This window comes from Pollicipes pollicipes, unplaced genomic scaffold (genome assembly GCF_011947565.3).
Source record: "Pollicipes pollicipes isolate AB1234 unplaced genomic scaffold, Ppol_2.1 Scaffold_5724;HRSCAF=6776_pilon_pilon_pilon, whole genome shotgun sequence".
NCBI classification, from domain to species: Eukaryota; Metazoa; Arthropoda; class Thecostraca; order Pollicipedomorpha; family Pollicipedidae; genus Pollicipes; species Pollicipes pollicipes.
The window spans coordinates 43,810,087-43,828,955 of record NW_023596746.1 but is presented as its reverse complement, the minus strand read 5'-3'; the positions used below and the strand labels follow the sequence as shown (position 1 = coordinate 43,828,955).

Genomic DNA, 18,869 nt, shown 5'->3' with positions numbered 1-18,869 from the left:
AGACTAACTGTGGACTCGATCAAGAGATAGGCAGGGTCAGTCGCCGGGGGATGGGCAAACTGCATGGGCTGAGACCAACTGTGGGCTCGGCCAAGAAATATGCTGGGCCATACCAAAAACATATAGGTGGAGTTCATGTGTTTGAAAGGACAAATGCTAACGTTCTCCCCGACTTTGACACATATCAAGCCTGTCCTGACAACGGGAATGTAGTTACATAAACTAAGAACCCACGCTCTGAGGAAAGACAAGTTAATGCATTGACTTCGTCTAAAAAGCATTTGCAGTGCCTTCTGTAAAGTATAAGTAAACACAGTTTGAAAACACCAGTAGAATCAGCAGCGTACCCAAAGGAAAGACTTTTGGAGCCATGCCGCCCCCTCTTGGAGGTGGCGTAGCCCTTGAGGTCGAAGACCCATAAGTTTCTGGCAGGTTAAGGCGCCGCCTGTACGGTTTCTAAGACATAAAAACTCGCCTTTGAGGCATCAAAATAGGAAACCGAGTCTTCGAAGCCGGTCCGGACCAAAAACGATTACTCACACCGACGAAGAGGAGCCTGTTGACTAAAATGATCCCTATGACCTGATTTGGTCACCTCGTGGGCGAAATCCTGGCTACGCTACAGGGTGGAATAAATGATACCGTCCACGATTCACTCAAATGTTGGTGTTCGTCTTTCAAAAGCGAAATGGAACAGGTAACTTGGATGTAGGAATACATAGATGGAAGCGCAGCACAAACTCACTTACGCACTGCATTAAGCAAGAAGTAGCTGCCGGCATTTTTGGACGACGTTCGTAAGCACGCGATCGCGCTGCTGTGGGCCAGTCCGGGCAGATGCTTGTCGAGTGGCCTTGCCGAGCCAACTAACTATCGCTGATCATGGATGACGCCATAAGGTCAACACGCCTAAGATATGGGGTATGGGGCCCATTACCTCGACGGACTTGCCCTGCTCTACCCTACGTTTGTGGAAACAGTTGGTGTGTATCTTTCAACGAAGGTTTCAAGCAAGCAACAGTTATTGATATGATTCAATGTGTTCGCATGCATCGATGGCGCACCTAGGGATTTCTTCAAGGGATGAGGGGGGAGGCTTCTGCAAAAACGCGTCACAGACATTGTAACTTTCTTTCAGCAGCCGTCCATCGTAAAAATGAAAAAATCTAAGGAGCCCCCCCCCCCCACGGCCACACCTGTGGCATGCATTTATTTCACATGCATGACTGTTATGTATTTATTACAGGCATCACATGCATTTATTACACATGCATTCAGTTCACCAAGACCTGGGGCATTCAAACTTTTAACGCTGTGTCTAACTGCGAGGTCTGGGAATAGCGTTCTTGTCAACACGCGGCCGGGTAGCCGCTTGGATACCCTTTGCTCGGGTGTGGGGAGGTTCTTTGAGGTTCTGGATCATGACCTTCAGGTCAAATAAGGTCAAACGAGTCAAATTCCAGGTTGGTCTCCAAAGGGCACCTAGAACCTGGATGACTGTTCTAAGCAAAAGTTCACATGCTCATCTAAAATCAGTGACCTTGTTTGACCTTTTGAAGGTCACGGTGACCAAAGTCATAGAAAACCGTTTTGAGTTTTGCATTTGGATAAGCGACAAAGATTACACAAGGCAATGTATTTCTTGAAAACAAAATGTTAACCCGGGTCTCTCTAGGTCATTAGCCTACTCTGACCTGTCTATTCTATGGTAGGGGTATAATGCGGTTCCTGTAATCAATAAATTCGAAATGAGCACCAGAAGCTATCCCATACAGCAAGCGCTACAGAAATAAACAGGTTGATTTTGACCTTGGTCTGACCTTCATACCTGACCTTAGGTCAATATAATTTGAGTATTCAATTGTTGTGTTGCCTAAGAAAGTATTTCAGAGATGTATGGCTTCGTCTAACACTCCGTTGTTGGATCAGATTGAATGATTCCCTAGAAATTGCCTTCGCTGAAACCATGGTCTGACTTTGACTTGCCACAAGTCAGCGACCTTGCAAGATACGTAAAACATTTATGTCAGACGATCCGCTATTCAATCGCCTACACATGTGCAAAATTCGGCGCGGCTACGCCGCGCCGTTCGAAAACCATTCCGGAAAATTCCGGAATGGTTTTTGGGCGGTCAATTTGACCCCCACCCGAGCGCGTGTCAACAGATGGCTCTGCTCTACATAAATCTAAAAATTAGACTGTGTGCCGAACGGGGTTCGCAGACACCAAAGTCAAGGTGTAATACAGCATGTCGTGGTCTGGTAACCCGTTTCTTGGCACTACAAGACATATGAAGCATTTTGACTGTACAAAAGAAGTCCAGAATATTTACCTTTGTCAGGCCCAAAACCGAATCGGCACATATCAGTGCTTGGTGCACAGAAATGCTGCACCGCCATTGGCGTCAACAGCGCACCGTTCCTCGGCACACGCCTGCCGCTTTCCTGGCGGCGTTATCGCATGACTAACACCGACCGACTGAGCGGCTGGGATTAGGGACGCCAATGGCTGGAGTGCACAGGCATGCCGACATTCATGACGCCACAGACAGTCTGATAGCAGTCGTATCTGTGGCCCATTTCATACAGTGAGCCGAAGAAAAAGCGAGAGGACGTTGGTATTTTTCAGATCATCTGCTCAAACGGCGCGATTGAAAACGGGCGAAGTTATAATTTGGCATTGTGAATGTCACGGCTGTTGGGTGCGACGGCGTAAATGCCGGATTTACCAGTGATATTCGGAATGAGACAAGTTCGGGGAGACAACTCACCCTATAGGCGCACAAGATCAATGTCTCACAAGTTTCAATCACATCGCTGCATGATTTTAGAGAAATTGGCCGGTTCTATGCCCCCATTTAAGCTTTCGTATCATTGTGGTGCTCAACAGGCAAGCAGCTGGAGCCTAGAATGCATCACCAGCCCCTCATCGAAAACGATTGGTGCCCAGTCCCCTAGGCTTCAAGTTCCCCTGGCGCAGTCCCGCAGTTTTTTATGGTACGTGAGGTGCCTCATCGCACATCCTTGTGTGACACGCGAGCGGCCCCAGTCGTCATGCTAGCGTCCAGGGGACGTTGCAAATCGGAATATTAACCGGGCCTCGAGGGTGAGAGCCCAGGGTGTCAGCCGCTAGACCAACACGTCACCGGTCCCACAGACAATGGTATGAGCCGTGTAGAAGGGCCCGTCTCATTCCCCCTACTGCTTGCAGAAAGTAGGATGGTATCTTTAGATAAACCGTACAACTATGTTTTGAGGGGTTAATGTGGCGTTTAAGCCTTAGCAATACGAATCGAGCATCACTCAACGCCAAAAATTTGTGGCATTATAATGGACGGGAGAACTTGTCCTGTTGCCCACATGTTTATTGGTCGATACAGGTGCATTTAATAAAATAAGTTTACCGACGGCAAGTTTGTTGCCTTGCCCTTCCGAGACTACCTTAGGTATTTCTTCCCAAATATTATTTCGAAGATCTTTTGCACGATACCCAAATGACGGCGAGAACACGAGCTCGCAGCCGTGCCATGACGTCAGCTGACCTTTGGCCTCGCGCCGCCATCACGCCTCAGCGACACTGTGACGGGGGCCGGTATGTATCGGTAGATGCCTAACGCGAACGGAGCGATTGTGCAAGGTGCAACTGTACAACTTGAAATTTGCATGCACTGTGTAACGGGAAGGTAATATATGGTTCGTAGCGCGCAGTGCCCGACACAGCCTGCAATGGTCGGGCGCAGTGCAGGTCCGACGCAGCCTACAATGGCCGGGCGCAGTGCAGGTCCGACGCAGCCTGCGCTGTTCTTTGCACCGTCTTGCAGTTTCTTGCACGACCAGCACAGGCACTGGACGTTCTATGTACCGCATGCAGTGCAGCTACGGTTGCGGGGGAGAGGCATTATGCGTTTTGCACGCAGCGCAACACTGGGTTCTAGGCGACACTCCACTCTCCATTCGCGAAAATGTCGCCCAACGAGGGGCGAAACGACGCTGGCTAGCACTCATCAGCGGAGCACCGGAGCAAGTACCAAAGCACCGGGTAGCCAGAATACCAGAGTACCATAGTACCAGAACTCCGGGGAACCAGAACACCGGAGCACCGGAGCAAGTACCAAAGCACCGGGTAGCCAGAATACCAGAGCACCAGAGTACCAGAACTCCGGGGAACCAGAAGACCAGAGCACCGGAGTAAGTACCAAAGCACTGGGTAGCCAGAATACCAGAGCACCAGAGTACCAGAACTCCGGGGAACCAGAAGACCAGAGCACCGGAGCAAGTACCAAAGCACCGGGTAGCCAGAATACCAGATCACCAGAGTACCAGAACTCCGGGGAACCAGAAGACCGGAGCACCGGAGCACGGCGGTGCTCGTCCGTTCTGGTGCTGTGCGCACACCCGAGTGCCGATCGCCCAGGCCTCACACTGGTCTGCGGGGTGTGTGCTCTCCCCAGAGGAAGCGCAGGCGTTCGATACACGGCAAGTGTGCCGGTGAATGACAGCGAACGGAAGTTAAAAAACAAAAACGGTGTCCCACGACGGAGATGGGCCATCCACACAACCGCAGAACATCTGCATTCCATAAACAAGCACCAGAGGTCGGGGCAGTGGGGGGGGGGGGGGGGGGGGCACTGGGGCACTGGTGACAGCGGTGCGAACGGCGGTAATTCCCCGGAGGCAGCGCTGGGGGTCTGAGAGCCTCAGGGACGGTTCCAATGACGACTGGGGCTCACCGAGGGAGGTGCTCTCCAGGGAGACGGCTGACCACGTGTCCTGTAGGGGCGCCACCACGCCGGCCGATCCGGCCACCTGCACCGGTACCGGCGGTCGGTACGAGGCCCGCCCGGCAGAGCTAATAGCTGTCGGCAGAGGGAGGGTCACAAAGTTAGCGCTCCAGCCAGCTGTCAGCAGAGAGACGGTCACAGAGTCAGTGCTCCGCCCAGCTGTCAGCAGAGGGAGGGTCGCATGGTCAGCGCTCCACCTAGCTGTCAGCGGAGGGAGGGTCACATGGTCAGCGCTCCGTCCAGCCGTCGGCACAGAGACGGTTGCAGAGTCAGCGCTCCACCCAGCTGTCAGCAGAGGGAGATCACAGAATCGGCGCTCCGTGCCAGCTATCAGCAGAGGGAGAGTTACAGAATCAGCGCCCCGTCCAAACTGTCAGCAGAGGGAGGCTAGAGCTTTGACCACGTAACAAGTCAGGGCCTATGCGGACTTAATTTTAGCCCCAGAACCAGTCCCAGAGTTTCGTTTTGTATAATCCGAGAAGGGCCCCGAATCTGTGTTGAGGTTCAGTAGGCCCTAAAGTCGCGGAGAGGTATCTTGCACTGCAAGGGTTTCCAAAACAATTGCTACAGTTGACTCAGTCTAAGTCGTGAACGACTGGGGTTCTCAACGAACAGATCAGTTCATTCCAATGTTGTTGTTTTTCTTACACTCGTTCGGCATCATGCCCAAGGCGCGGTGACCGGGAGGCAGAGCGGGCACCTTTCATGGTGGAAAACTCACGACATAACGCTCTCGTACGTACGAGCAGCCCCATTGACACAGTCAGAGACAGTCAGGTGAATCACGTCACTCACGCGACTGGATGACTGATGTGGTGTTGCGCAGAGCGGCGAAGGGCAGCAGCTTCGGGGGCTCTCCTGCTGTGGACCCCATCGCACCGGCACCTTCTGAAACAGCGCCGATACACCGATGGGCAGAAGCAAACGGCCTGCTCGACGTCGAGAAAAGTACCTTGTAAATGACGCAGTACAGCGCGGAGCCAATGACACAGTACAGCGCAGAGCCAATGACACAGTACAGCGCGTGGCGCCAAGGATGCATGCGGCGTCGAATATCCACGTATTTGGGGGAGATGGAGCCTCCCCAAGGTGTTTCCGCTGGTCCAAATTCTCCCCTAAGCTATCGAAGGCCGCCTGTTTTGTGGAACATCCATATACTTGGAGAGATGGAGCTTTCCCAAAGCTCTCGCAGGAGGCCTATTAACACAGTCAATTTGAGTAACAAATAGTTTTTCAAGTTAACAAAGCGTTTTTTTTTCCGGAATGAGTTCCGAACGACGCAATGTAGCCACTCCAAACTTTGCATAGCTGTAGACAATTAATAGCCAATTGTTTTATATGAAAAATTTAGGTGTACCCTGTAAGGTCACTGACGTACGGCAGCTCATGGATTCAGCGCAGGCAATTTCTAGGAATCGCTCAATCTGGCGTAAAAACGAAGTGCTTAAGGAAGCCATGCACCTTTGTGATAGTTTCCCATATAACACAACAGTTAAATCAACAAATTACATTGTCCTAGGTTTGGGTGTAGAGGTCGGGCCAAAGTTAAGAAACAACCTGTTTTCTTTCCCTAGAACTTGCTGTATGGGGCAGCTTCTGATGTTCATTTTTCATTTATTGACAACAGAAGCCGCATAATGTTTCTGCCGCGGACTTCTTCGAGGTCAGAATAGGTCACTAATCTAAAATGATCCAGACCAATATTTTGTCTTTAGCAGCGTGCTGCCTAGCGTAGTCCTGGACGCTTATTCAAATGCAACAATCAAAGCAGTCTTGTATGACTTTGGTCATCATGACCTTCGAAACGTTACATAAGGTCGGTGACCTTAAGTGAGCACCAGTTAAATTTGGCTTACAACATGCATCTAGGTTCACGGTATTTACATGAGAAGGTTTGGGGACTTTGGACACCAATCTGGAATTTGATCTTGCTTGACCTTATTAAACCCCAGGTCATAACCTAGGCACCTCAAATCTTGACACCAGTGAGTTTACGCACAGGCAAATGCGTCTTGTGAATTGGATATTTGTGGCCTTCTTACGTTCTGAGATCTCAGGTTAGGGTCAAATTGACCCCCACCCACGCGATTAACCCCAATTGGTCACCTAGCGCGTGTTAATATGTCTGCGTGCAGCCTACAATAACCAGCATGGGCGGCAATGGGTAGGCAGGATTGGTAGCCGCCCAACCTTCCATCCGACACGGTGCGAGAGCATATCTCCGTGGTCACCCAGAAATTCAGCAGACCCCTTGCAAGGTGTAATGCTTCTGATGTATATGGTCCGCGGCAATAATGTGTTATGAAACTCCGCAATGACCAACAACAATTCCGCAATTGACCAACAACAACTCCGCAATGACCAACAACGTGCTGGAATGGGCGCCGCGACTTAATTTGGTTTTCTAGCATGGGTGCAGCTTACATTTATCAGTGTTGCTAAGGACAAAGGCGAGATCTCATGGTCACCTGTTCAATGGTAGCTGAAGGCAATCGAGGAGGTCACCATCCCCAAGTTATGTCAAAGGCATGAAAGTCATGATTCTAAAAAAAAACGGTATTGAGGGCATGTGAAGAACAGCAGGGCCAGGGAACGTAATTCCTGCAAATCTCTCCCGAATACATCCCTGGGGCTGACCCAAAAGTGTGCGATGGTTTCAATTGAGGGTAGGGTGCAGAGCTGCACCGACTAGTTGGGTTGTTGATGCGAGGCCTGCGATCCCAAGGGTCCAGCTGTCAAGGCCTGCGATGCCAAGGGTCCAGCTGCCAAGGCCTGCGATGTCAAGGGTCCAGCTGTTAAGGCCTGTGACGCCGAGGGTCCAGATAACAAGCCAGGCAATGTCAAGGGTCCAGCTGTCAAGGTCTGCGATGTCAAGGGTCCAGCTAACAAGGCCGGCGATGCCGAGGGTCCAGCTGTCAAGGCCTGCGATGCCAAGGGTCCAGATGTCAAGGCCTGCGATGCCAAAGGCCCAGCTAACAAGGCCGGCGATGCCCAGGGTCCAGCTGTTAAGGAAAATGCACCCTGGCATGCATCCTCCCTTTCAGTGGTTAGATGACAAAGATAACACGACAAGCCGGTGACGTCAGCCGAAGGCAACAAAATCATCTTGCCGCTCGAGCCGAGCCACCTCCGGCCGCCCGCTACAGCTTCGTCCACGCGCCGCTAGATGGCAGCGCCGCGCCGGACGGCGGACTGCGGGGTCGGCGCTCGGCCGGCGGACGGATATGGCCGCCCGACGCCGGATACCGGGCCGGGCGGCCGGCGGCGGCAGCGGAAGCCACTTCCCGTGACCCGGGCGCCGGCGCCGACTGGCAGCAGGCGACACAGCCGTCCTTACCACTGCCAGTCTCCAACAAAGCGCGCTGGGGACATTACCCACCGTCCCCAAACCGCGCATCAAAGCCGGAAGCAGCGCGGAGCTGAGTGAGGATAGCGTAACGGCGTGTGCAGCCGCTGAAGCTCCATCGACGCTGCCATACATGTTGCTAGGAGAAGGAGGATGCCAAAGTGAAACATCGGCTGTTATTTACAAACATACCATTGAAGACGACCAAGTTGAAGTCTGCGTGGAACGCAAATGCCTATATAGACGCATCTGTTCTATGAATACATGTTCTGAGACATTTGGCAACTCAGTCACGATCCAGGAAAATGTGGAATATGATGGGATTGATGGAGAAAATATTACGCAATTTATACCTGGTATATGGCATAAATCAACACCACAGCCAACATCATTTGGTGCACCTGTTGAGATCATCCCAAATGGACTCAATTCACGTGGGCGGTATGCAACAGTGTGATTGCATCCTCTTGTACCTGATCGTAGTATTGCTCCCACGAGGGCGTAACCAAATTTTCACCCAGCAAGTGGTCAAATCTGCTTCCACCAGATGTGGTCGTGGTCCCAAAAGCCCTCCCTGGCCACGCCACTAGCTTCTCACCGTGTTGAAAAGTGCTAATTACTCCTCATCATGGAAATTACTCAGCAAAGTCAAAGAGCAGTGCCGAAGATTTAGGCGATATGCAAACACGCAAATCTCGCGCTGAAGCCATGGCTTCGTTTGCGCACCAGCGCTAATGCTGTCCATGGGGCCGTATAAACAGCTGCACACAGGCGTTTGAAAAGTGAGCAGGCGTGGTACAATATCATGTGTTGACGCGTAATTGCGTAATAACTTAGGAACCTGAAAAATCTCGGTGATGCCGACTGCCTCCTCCGGCGGGATGCAGCGTGTGACGTGCACGCGCGAAGGGACGCAGCACACGGTGTGCACGAGCGGAGGGATGCAGCACACGGTGTGCACGTGTGGAGGGATGCAGCACACGGTGTGCAAGTGCAGAGGGATGCAGCACGCGGCGTATGCGCGCGGCGGGGTGCGGAACGTCCTGTGCACGTGCGGCGGGGTGCAGTACCTGCTGTGCACGTCCGACAGGGCACGGCACACGCTGTACACGCGCGGGGCGCTGCACCGCATTCAGCGCCGCTCCAGACAGGCTCCGCGCGGCGCCCACCGACCCGAAAACCACTTCCGCCTCCCGGCGCGCGCATAAAAAAGGCGAGCAAACGGCGCGCTGGCCGGAGCGCGACTGTTTGCTGTATGCTGGCGGCCAGCCTCTCTCGGTCGGCGCGGCGACGCGAGGCGAGGCGGGTGGCGCTCGAGAGCGGGCCCGGGCACCGGCGAGGTGCGCGGCCGGAAGGCGGCGCGGCGGGCGCGCATGGCGTCACGCCGGCCGCCAGGAACCGACGGCGACGCTTCCGGCGGCCGCACACGCCGCCGCGCCGCTATCCGTGTGTGCCGTGTGACGCGCGGCCGGACCCGCGCATGGCGACGTGGGCCGCCTCAAACATGCCCCTCCCCTCCCCTCCCCCACCTGCCTCGGCCGGCGCGAGGTTCGACGCAGCGCGGCCAGGGTGTGCCTCTGTGGCGCGGGGCTCTCGGTCCGCATCAACCCAGCTTTGACATGAGGTGGCAACACAAGTTAGCCCGCTTACTCGCTTGTATGCTGGACATAAATGGCCGGGAGCTGCCTGAGAATGAGATCATGGTGAGGGCCTGCCTTGTTCTCCTTCTTAATTGAAATATTGCTGTTCAGTAAATGATAACACCGCAACTCCACAGTCATGCAGCTATGAGGGATTAACAACACGAACCTGAGTGTGTTCGATCCTCCATCCCCTCCCCCACACATACATGACTCGCAGTCTGCCTGCTAATCAACGATAACATAACGACAACAAGCAGAAGGCCGCCCACTTCGGCATAGAACATCAGTCACATGCGTGGTGAGTCATGGTAAATGCTATGGCTCATGACTCATGGAGACATTTCAATCTTGCTGATTTATTAGCAATACACGGGGATTGGAAGACCATTTTTTAATCAAGAGTCCCCTTTTCTGGATCACGAGGCCAGTTTCATGAATTACTCAACCCATAATCTAGTTTATTAGAGATAATCATTCGTCGAGGAGAGCGCTTTGCTGGCTCAGGAGACCATTGTCACGAACTAAAAGGATCCTGTTCTAGGTTAGGAGGCGCCCTCTATATTCAGGAGGCCCCATTTCTTGAACAGCAGGCCCCTTTCATGAATTAGATGGCTGTCGTACCCGATCAATATGCCCTTTTGGGATAACGAGGCCCCTTGGCTACATTTGGAGGCCCTTCCTGAATCGGAACAATCCTGGTCTGGATAAGGAAGCCCCTCTATGCACCAAGATACCCTTTTCCGGAACAGGAGCTCCTGTTTAAGGACAGTGAAGCCTTTCACAGGATCTTCAGAAGGCCCCCATTCTGCATATTACTTGGATATGATACCTGTAGCAGTGTGATAAGCGAGCATATGCCCAGCATTGTGCTCGGCAAGCAACACACGACGAAAAGTCTTAAGACGATGCAGGTGGGTAGAATGTTCCTATGAAGGACCGCCAAGCCCCTGCAAGGGACCGCGCCCTCAGAACAATGCGGATAATTTCGTGGTCTTGAGGTTACCGTCAATTAGTGTGGTTTTCGTTTGTCCGACGTTTATAACCAATGTAGGGTTACGAAAGTGAGCAGTAGTTATGCAATGAACATGACTCGTTGCTTGATATTCTTACAGAACATCGCTGCCGAAAAGCAAGTCAGACAAACCTGAGCGTACTGAAATGCTTAAACGATCTTACAAGCCCCTTGGACGTTCCCATTTCATCGCTTATGAAATGGGAACGTCGTTTAAGATGCAACTAACTGGCAAGTTACACTGGAACCCCGTCACGCTCTCTCTCTCTCCGGGACCAAACCAGAGGCTTCGCCATTGAGGTGGGCCCAGGGCGATACGCAAGACCTCGCGATGGGAGGGGCACCAGTTACTGAAAATTGTTCACTGAAAACCAGGTTTGGCACGGCATACGTTGCATGGTGCAAAACAACATGGTGCGCTTATGGTCTATTTGTCTTTACGTGTCTATCCCGATTTTTACGTTTGACATCTAGTCACGCACGCATTTTTAAGCCATGTCAAGAATGACAAGGCACGGGCACGGGCCTACAGGGATCACCATGTGCGTATGTCCCTGGGTGGACCCTCCCAAACCCAAGGCAATGACACAGTCAGGGCACGCGCGACGCACTGTCGCAGTGGTAGACATCCAAGTCATGTCGAGGAGTGAGTCATGGTGAGTCAACATGGCAATGACGGCTGGCCGTCAGCAGCTGGGGCCAGCGCCGCCCTAACAAACTGCAACGACGCGCGACGAGCGATGTAAGACGTGTTCGCTGTGCGCTAGGCCGCGCTCCAACGCCGCTCGCGTCATGATGCTGATTCACTCCAAGACTTCACCTTACCGAATCCCAAATGGTCCGTTGGGCATGGGATGTTTCGGATAAGGTGATAAGTCTTTGGTCCAGATCGGGTCCAATAAAGATCGTTTGTTTGCAAGGTACAAAGCGGGGCGAGGCTGCACGCCACGCGCCAGGCGTGGTGTGTGTTGTCCACACGGATACATATTGCATACCCACCTTCATACACACACGATATTTTGACTCATTGGTTACTACGTGACCATTCATGGACATGGCTGCAATTTCCTGGACTATCGCGGACTCTACACGCCACGGAGAACAGAGGACCAATTAGAAAGCAAACTTTGAACCGGCGAACCCGCCACGCCTGGTCCGGCAACATCCCGCTGTTTTTTTGTTGTTTTTTTTTGCCAAGCTTCGGGACGGAACTGGCGAGCTTTTGCGAGTTGAAAGTTTCGACAAGTTCAAACATGCGATAGATATCCGAAAGTTGCAGTCAGTAGGCTATGTGAACGGATGTCTCAGCCTTTCTCTGCTCATTTGTTCTTACCGTAAAAGTATTGCTTGAGCATTTACGAGCATCACGTTTTTGTGGCATTTCTTAATGTGAATGATGCCGCCTGAACGCACAGACAGCACTTTTGGACAACATGTTGCCGGGCGAGATCCTTGTAAGTCATAGCATAAATGACGCGGTGACGGCCATTTTGAAAAGCAGCATCGTGATGGGAGGAGCGTGCCGATTATGTTAATGCTGCCGTGCGATATTTGTTACACGCCGTTGCATGATGTGTTCACTTAAGCACTTCAGACACCAAATAGTACACTGATTTCTTAAAATTGAATCCGGTTTATGATATCGCGGCTATTGTGGCGCACTCGCGCACTGTGGGGTAGCCAGAACCAAAATGTGCTACCTGCAGTGGTGCTGCAGAAATTGCACAGCAAAGGTGCATTCATCGCTGTTGTCTCAACCCAACCAGTTGTACTAGGCAAGCTAGATTGCGTATTTTATGCAACCGATATCCTTGCATATCCTATTTCATGCATATATGGTGATAAAAGTAAGCACAACCAAAATACAGAATGCCGTTTATTTCATGCTTGCAACTGAATGTCGGGTTCACGTGGCAGCAACTGAGGCTTTGTCGGGTCGGATCCTTAGCTGGCCGGGTGGACTGCGTTTCAGTCCGACAATTCGGAAAAACGTTGCGTCTCTAGGACGGATTATAGAGCGTCAGTTCGTCGCACTACGGTCTTATCGATCATTGGTGTCAGTTTCTAAAATCAACTGAGGGGGGGAACACAAAACACGATTTCTCCCCAGATCTCTACAATTTGAATTTGCATCCTCGACGATAAAGTAAAAAGCATATCTTTTTAATATTCTGTGAATTCATAATTATTTTCCTGCGCAGGAAAAAATTGTCATCTAAAAGTTTATATGATCTGCATTCTCCAAAACCAAAAATGGGGTGTAAATGACAGAAAAAAACATCTTAGTAAATCTTGTTAACGTAAGGAATCGCTGATGACTACCACTGTCAATCATTGTGTTGTATCATCCCTACAGACACGATTATGCGACAAATACACTGGCCACTATTGAGGAAAACATGTCCCAGCTTTTATCTGGACCACCTTGTGCTTGTTATCATTTTTAAAAAAAACTTATTAAACACTTGCAAACAGGCCTAACATGTGAAAGAGGCACAAACATGACGCGAACTGGCTCAGGCCCCTTGCAAGGACATACAGTGACAATCCTGCTTCGGCCTCTCCCGTGAAAAATCAAAAGCTATCTTTGCTGTCTAGCCAAAAGCTATCTTTGCTAACCAGTACAAAATTCAGGAAATATGACGTTTTGTTAAAACTCTTTCACTGCAGTCATGCATTAAATGGACCAGGCAAACAAGACATGGCAACATGAAACAACGTGAATCACAAAATCCGACATCAATTCAACAATAAGCACCACGAGACCCTCCGTATTCACTCAGTAAACTATACCCACAGTTCCGCGGTTCAGGTATATTGAGAGGGAACTTTGGTTTGCGGACACAACATTCCAGACATTCACTTTTGATGTCACTAAATGGTTTATTGCATCTTCCTAACAGTGATTCATTTACACAAGCGCTCACAAACTAAACATTAGATCCCATCATATCATTTAATACACTTCATATCTACATTCATCTTGCGCTTCACACTTCAAATTAATAGGGTCTATCCTAAACATCATTAAACGACAAACTTTAAAAAAAATATTGTAGTAAAACTCAGGGATTAAAGCGGAAATCAGTTTAGAACGAAGAGTTGTAGGTAAAGTCGTTAGCATTCAGCGATTGCAGAGTGAAATGAACATGTGCTATCTAGAAGGTAACATCTTTAAAATGCAGCAAACCGATAGACATGATTGGATAAGGCTACAAGCAAATTTGTTTTCTAGAATGGAAATGTACACCATGAGAGCAGTTATCCTTGCAAACCAAAAGTTATTTAAGCTTAGGAAAATTTGCATACTCATTTTTGCCGAACGAGATTTCTTTCAGAGGGTTTGACACCAGGCATGGCCAAAAACAGCAGACCAACAACCATCAGTTGTAGAAAGGAATGCACAATTGGCAAAAGCGCACTACCACAATTTACTGCACCCAGGATATTTTTTGATAAGCTTCCACAGCCGCATTAAGAGAAAGATAGCTTTTGGCATTTACAGATAGCTCTAGGCTTGCTCTCGAAACCAGTCTGAGGGCAAACTGACCCTTAAATGAAATGTGCCATCTTTGGGACATATTGGAAAAACTTTCTTTGGTGAAACCTTGGGGCCAGTTATGCTTAACAACTGCATTGGTGAGAGCCACCGCAGCGCAAACATATCATAGGGACATTTATTCGAATCCTTTTCAAGTCCAAATTATGCTGTGATCGTTCCGACACGACACTATATTTTTTTCTTTCTGTATCCCTATGTTTCATTTCCAGTATGGACAATGTTGGCGTGTAAACCACATTCGAGGGAAGTATTAATAGTAACCTCCGCGACTGCACGCGGGAATTTCACGTCGATATCCTTAAAAATTGGCATGGAAATTGCCATGATTAAGAGGAATGGCTACCTGCGAGCGACAGCAATCAGACACCTGGTATACTTGAAGCGCAGTGGTCAGAATATCCTCAGCGTTTCATGAGTATGAACGACATCTGAAAAAATAAAATTTTGTGAGTGTTCCAGCGGGCGGCGTAAGTCATTTAGAGAGAAGTGGATTGGTCAAATCTTAAACATGTGTGTCACTAGACCACGCAACATATATCCCAGATATACACACATTGTGCAAAAACAGTATGCCACCAAGCGAACATAAAACAGTGTTTTCCAGAGGCGAAGTGCCCTTCGGAGAGGGTCGCTGTACTTGCGGCATAGCGGAAAAATTAGTGTCATAGCATGATGTTTCGTTAAATTTGCATGCGTGATAACTGCCTCATACTTGTCATGCATTTCCCTAAACGGAGTGTTTTGAACTACCATTCTGCGCACGCATTTTGACCAATTGGTTTATTGCGAACATTATACAAAACACGTGCTGGGAGAAGCAGAGCTATTGATAACATTACAGCACTACCGATTTCTTGGTGGCAAGCAGGGAGCCAAATAACATTGTTTGGTCGGAGCGGCTACTTAAATTTGAAGTGCTGAATTACACCAGAGGATATTGAGAAAACTGGTAGCACAAACCAAATCAGACGTGTGTGATCTAGCGACGATGAAGAAGTACCAATAGTGGCACGCTGCCTTTAACGCACTATGCCATTATGGCGATGCTCGGACAACACAGATAACATGCTACCGACATGCTGCTTTCTTGGGCTTTAACTTTGTCCCCTCGGGGTATTGAATGTTTTTCGTCGACCAACTCACTGTGAGGTTCATTGTAGTGTTATAGACCACGGAAAATGGTTGAGTGAAATGACAATATGCTTCGCATGTAAACCATGATCTGTGGTATACAATGGTCCCTGTCAATGTAAAGTGGTGGGCGTGTCTTGGCAAATCGTGCTTTTTCTGGGCTGAGAGAGATGAGCGACAAATGTGTGGGGTTTATCGCAATGCACTCACTACCAGCTTAGTCCTGAATTCGTAAAACTTTGAAATGCAATAACAATATTATACTCTGGGATCCGCCCTAGTTTTGTCGTTTCTGCGAGTAAGAATGTAGTTTCTATTGACACGGCACATCATGGATTGTCTACTTAAGAGTAAGCCAATTGCCGAATCTTGCTCCTTATCGATCTTGGAACATACCGACAAAGTATTTTAGTATGCCCTTCCCACATCATTTAACAAAAGGTTTCATCACCTAAACCGCTTATCAAAACTGATCACTGAATGAGGATGACAAAGCCTTCCTATGATGAAAGGTAGGTCCTCGATATATTAAAGCCTCCTCTCAGGACGTTCTATGAGTTAAGGTCATCAAAACAGCTCTTTTACCTCTTGTAATGTGGAGACCATTTCAATACACAACGTTTTGCAATAATAAGTCTCAGACACGTCAAATATTCAGACATTCCTGCATCAGCTTTGTTTGATCGCTAAGGATACAAATCCTATCATAATTGAAATTTCCAGGGGCTGACTCCGACGCTTGACCTTCACCGAAGCTTCGTGGCAAGTGTGAAGAGCTGTCCCAATGAGACAGCTTTGGGACCTCCTGATAAAGCATCTTATCATGCCCTTCCCACATCATTTAAAACAGGCTTCATCACTTAAGCCACTTATCAAAACTGGCCAATGAATTTACTGTGTGCAAGAATTTACATCACTGAATTTACTGTTGCAAGCGTGCAAAGCTGTCTCAATGGGACAGCTTTGCACGCTTGCCACGAAGCAGAAAATGTAAGCAAACAACAAAGTCGAACAAACAAAGAGCGACCAATGTAAGCGAGTGATGGGTGATAACTGTAAACTTCTGAAGACTGCAGCGAAGGAAGTGTTCTATTTAGACAAGTTTGACACAAAGGTGCATTATTTGAGCTTTATGTATGATGTTTTTGTGCATCTTAGCCCGTATTGGATGTCCAAGACTACATTTGTGAGGGATGTTAAATTTACTCGCCACTCCGGCGCAGATCTGAACCCTCGTCTTGAAGTGCCGTTTTCCTAAAGCTGACGGGGAAGGGGAAAAGGCTCGATGCGACTCCGCCTGCCGCTTCCAAACTAAGCAAGATAGAGCTTAGTAGAAAACACTAGTTGATTGCTCTTAACAAGATCTCGCGATTAGTAGTAATAATGGTGCCTCCCGTCCCGGTGGCTCAGTTGGTTAGGGCGCATGCCTTCCGATCCATCCACCCGTGGCGGGTGGGTTCGAGTCGCTTTAGGCGCTCGCTATTTGCCCCTGACAAGTGTGGCCTGAGGCCGGTGGCAGCGATCGCGGTAAAGGTCAGTTGATATCAGAGGGCAGGACGGACGGTGCCGAGCATTACGGCACGTTAAACTTTCGCCGCCAATTTCTGCCGTTGACATGGAGATGCGCGATCGGGTGGCAGGGGTCAGGGCTCACACACCAAGCACTGCTTAACGTGAGCTCTGATCCCAGAAATCCATCCACGTTCAAAGCGCTCGGATCAAATTTAACAAAGTTACTGGGTCAATAACTGACCCCATTGTCCAAGATCAAAGGTAATATGTTTCCGATAACCTAACCTGTTCAGGTTTGCATGCTCATATGTACGAGACAATGCCCCGTAGCGACACGAAGCTTAAACAGGCGTATTTCTTGTTTAATTCTAAATCCACTTCTGTATGACTGATTTATTTAGACCATGTCTTTATGATGTGTAGCTCCGTTAATGTAATGATGTCGGCCCACCCCGCCTGTTCCGCGGCATACGTGCGCCCCCTATCAGGTGATGGTTAAAATAGTTATGACAGCAAATTACATGAAATAATATAATTTTCTGAACGCTGTTTGACAAAACACTTCAGGTTTTTGAAGCCTCTTGCTGGATTTTGCCTCTAGGTACCAGCAAAACGCACTATCAACAAACGTCTGATTTAAGGTTAGTTGGTGTAGAAGTCATTGGAGTTCTTGTATGCAACAGCTTGAGCCGCCCCTTTTTGGAACCATCTCGTTATATAGCCTTGTCTTCATATAACTACCACTATGCAGTGCCTTCATCCATGACACCTGATTTAGAGCAAACTCTATGGAGATATATTGCAAAGAAAGAAAAAACTCCCAATAAAAAATCCCAAATGAATCAAGGCAGCATGCAGCAACATTGCACATTTTAAGCTCCGAACGGTTTTTTTACGGGCCCAGTCCCCTTAAGCCAATATTGATGTCACAGGAGAAGACGATAAACCAGCCCTTGATCAGAAAAGATCGGATGTTATAAAAGAGACAGCGATGCCCTAGACTTGATTGATTTCCAGTCTGAACTGGAGGCGTTTTGAAATAACCCACGTAACCCGACATATGTCGAAAGACCGCTGCGCTTGTCACAAGCCGTGCAGCCAGGCAGCTGGTGTTCCCACTAGACCACAGTGGAGTGCAGCGTCCAGCGCCATGCGTGGCGCGTATCATGCGCTCCTCAAGTTTTGAAGCCTTAGAAACATACTTGCTGTTGCGTATTGTAAGCATATTGTAACCATATTGCCGACTGCTGCGGAGCAAGAATGGAGGATTTCGACATACGCATGTGTGAAATGTTTCACAAATATCGCTTTCATTCCGCCAGGTGTGGTGGGAATTGAACCCCTAACTGGCGTCGACCTTGCCTCAGCGCACCTTCCAAGGCAGCAGCACCACAAATCAGCTGACACCTGCGAATGCTCCAGCTGCGCCACCAGGCGCTCCAGCCCAGTGGTGCCACCACGAGATCACTGGCCACCGACACATACCGGAATGTCTCAGCTGGTTGGTGATGTTGGAGAGAAGAAGAGGATGTGACAACTGAAAAGGGAACCACACTCCCGCCCTTTACGCCTATGTCGTTGGCGAGAATCAAACCCATACGTTATGTCCATCGGAAACAGAGAATATATATGGCTTCCACAATCATGAGCCATTGGGCGTGGTCACAATTGGCTTGATCTGGGCACCTGACCGAAATGCTGGCTCGTGCACTTTTCCACCGTCTGATGCACGCGACAGTATCAGTCCCACGCCATCCTCGGACGCACACACACTCCAGAGGTACAACTGACGTCTTTGATGCCTCTGGAGTCCGGTAATTATCCAAAAGTCACGCCCTGATTAAACTAGGGTGAAAGTTCCGGAAACGTTCGGGTTTATAAA

At 49.5% G+C, this 18,869-nt stretch overlaps 1 protein-coding gene across 1 annotated transcript in view; it reads right to left on the bottom strand.

Annotated features, from left to right (window-relative positions):
- LOC119103672 (GATA-type transcription factor sre) overlaps positions 1-18,869 on the bottom strand; it is a 41,697-nt gene that overhangs the window by 22,311 nt on the left and 517 nt on the right. Inside the window, exons 2-3 of the mRNA XM_037227290.1 lie at positions 5,577-5,669; positions 4,731-4,856 (exon numbers count right to left, since the gene is read on the bottom strand). Coding sequence (XP_037083185.1) covers positions 4,731-4,856; positions 5,577-5,655 — 205 coding nt within the window. The 5' untranslated portion in view covers positions 5,656-5,669. The remainder of the gene's footprint in view (positions 1-4,730; positions 4,857-5,576; positions 5,670-18,869) is intronic.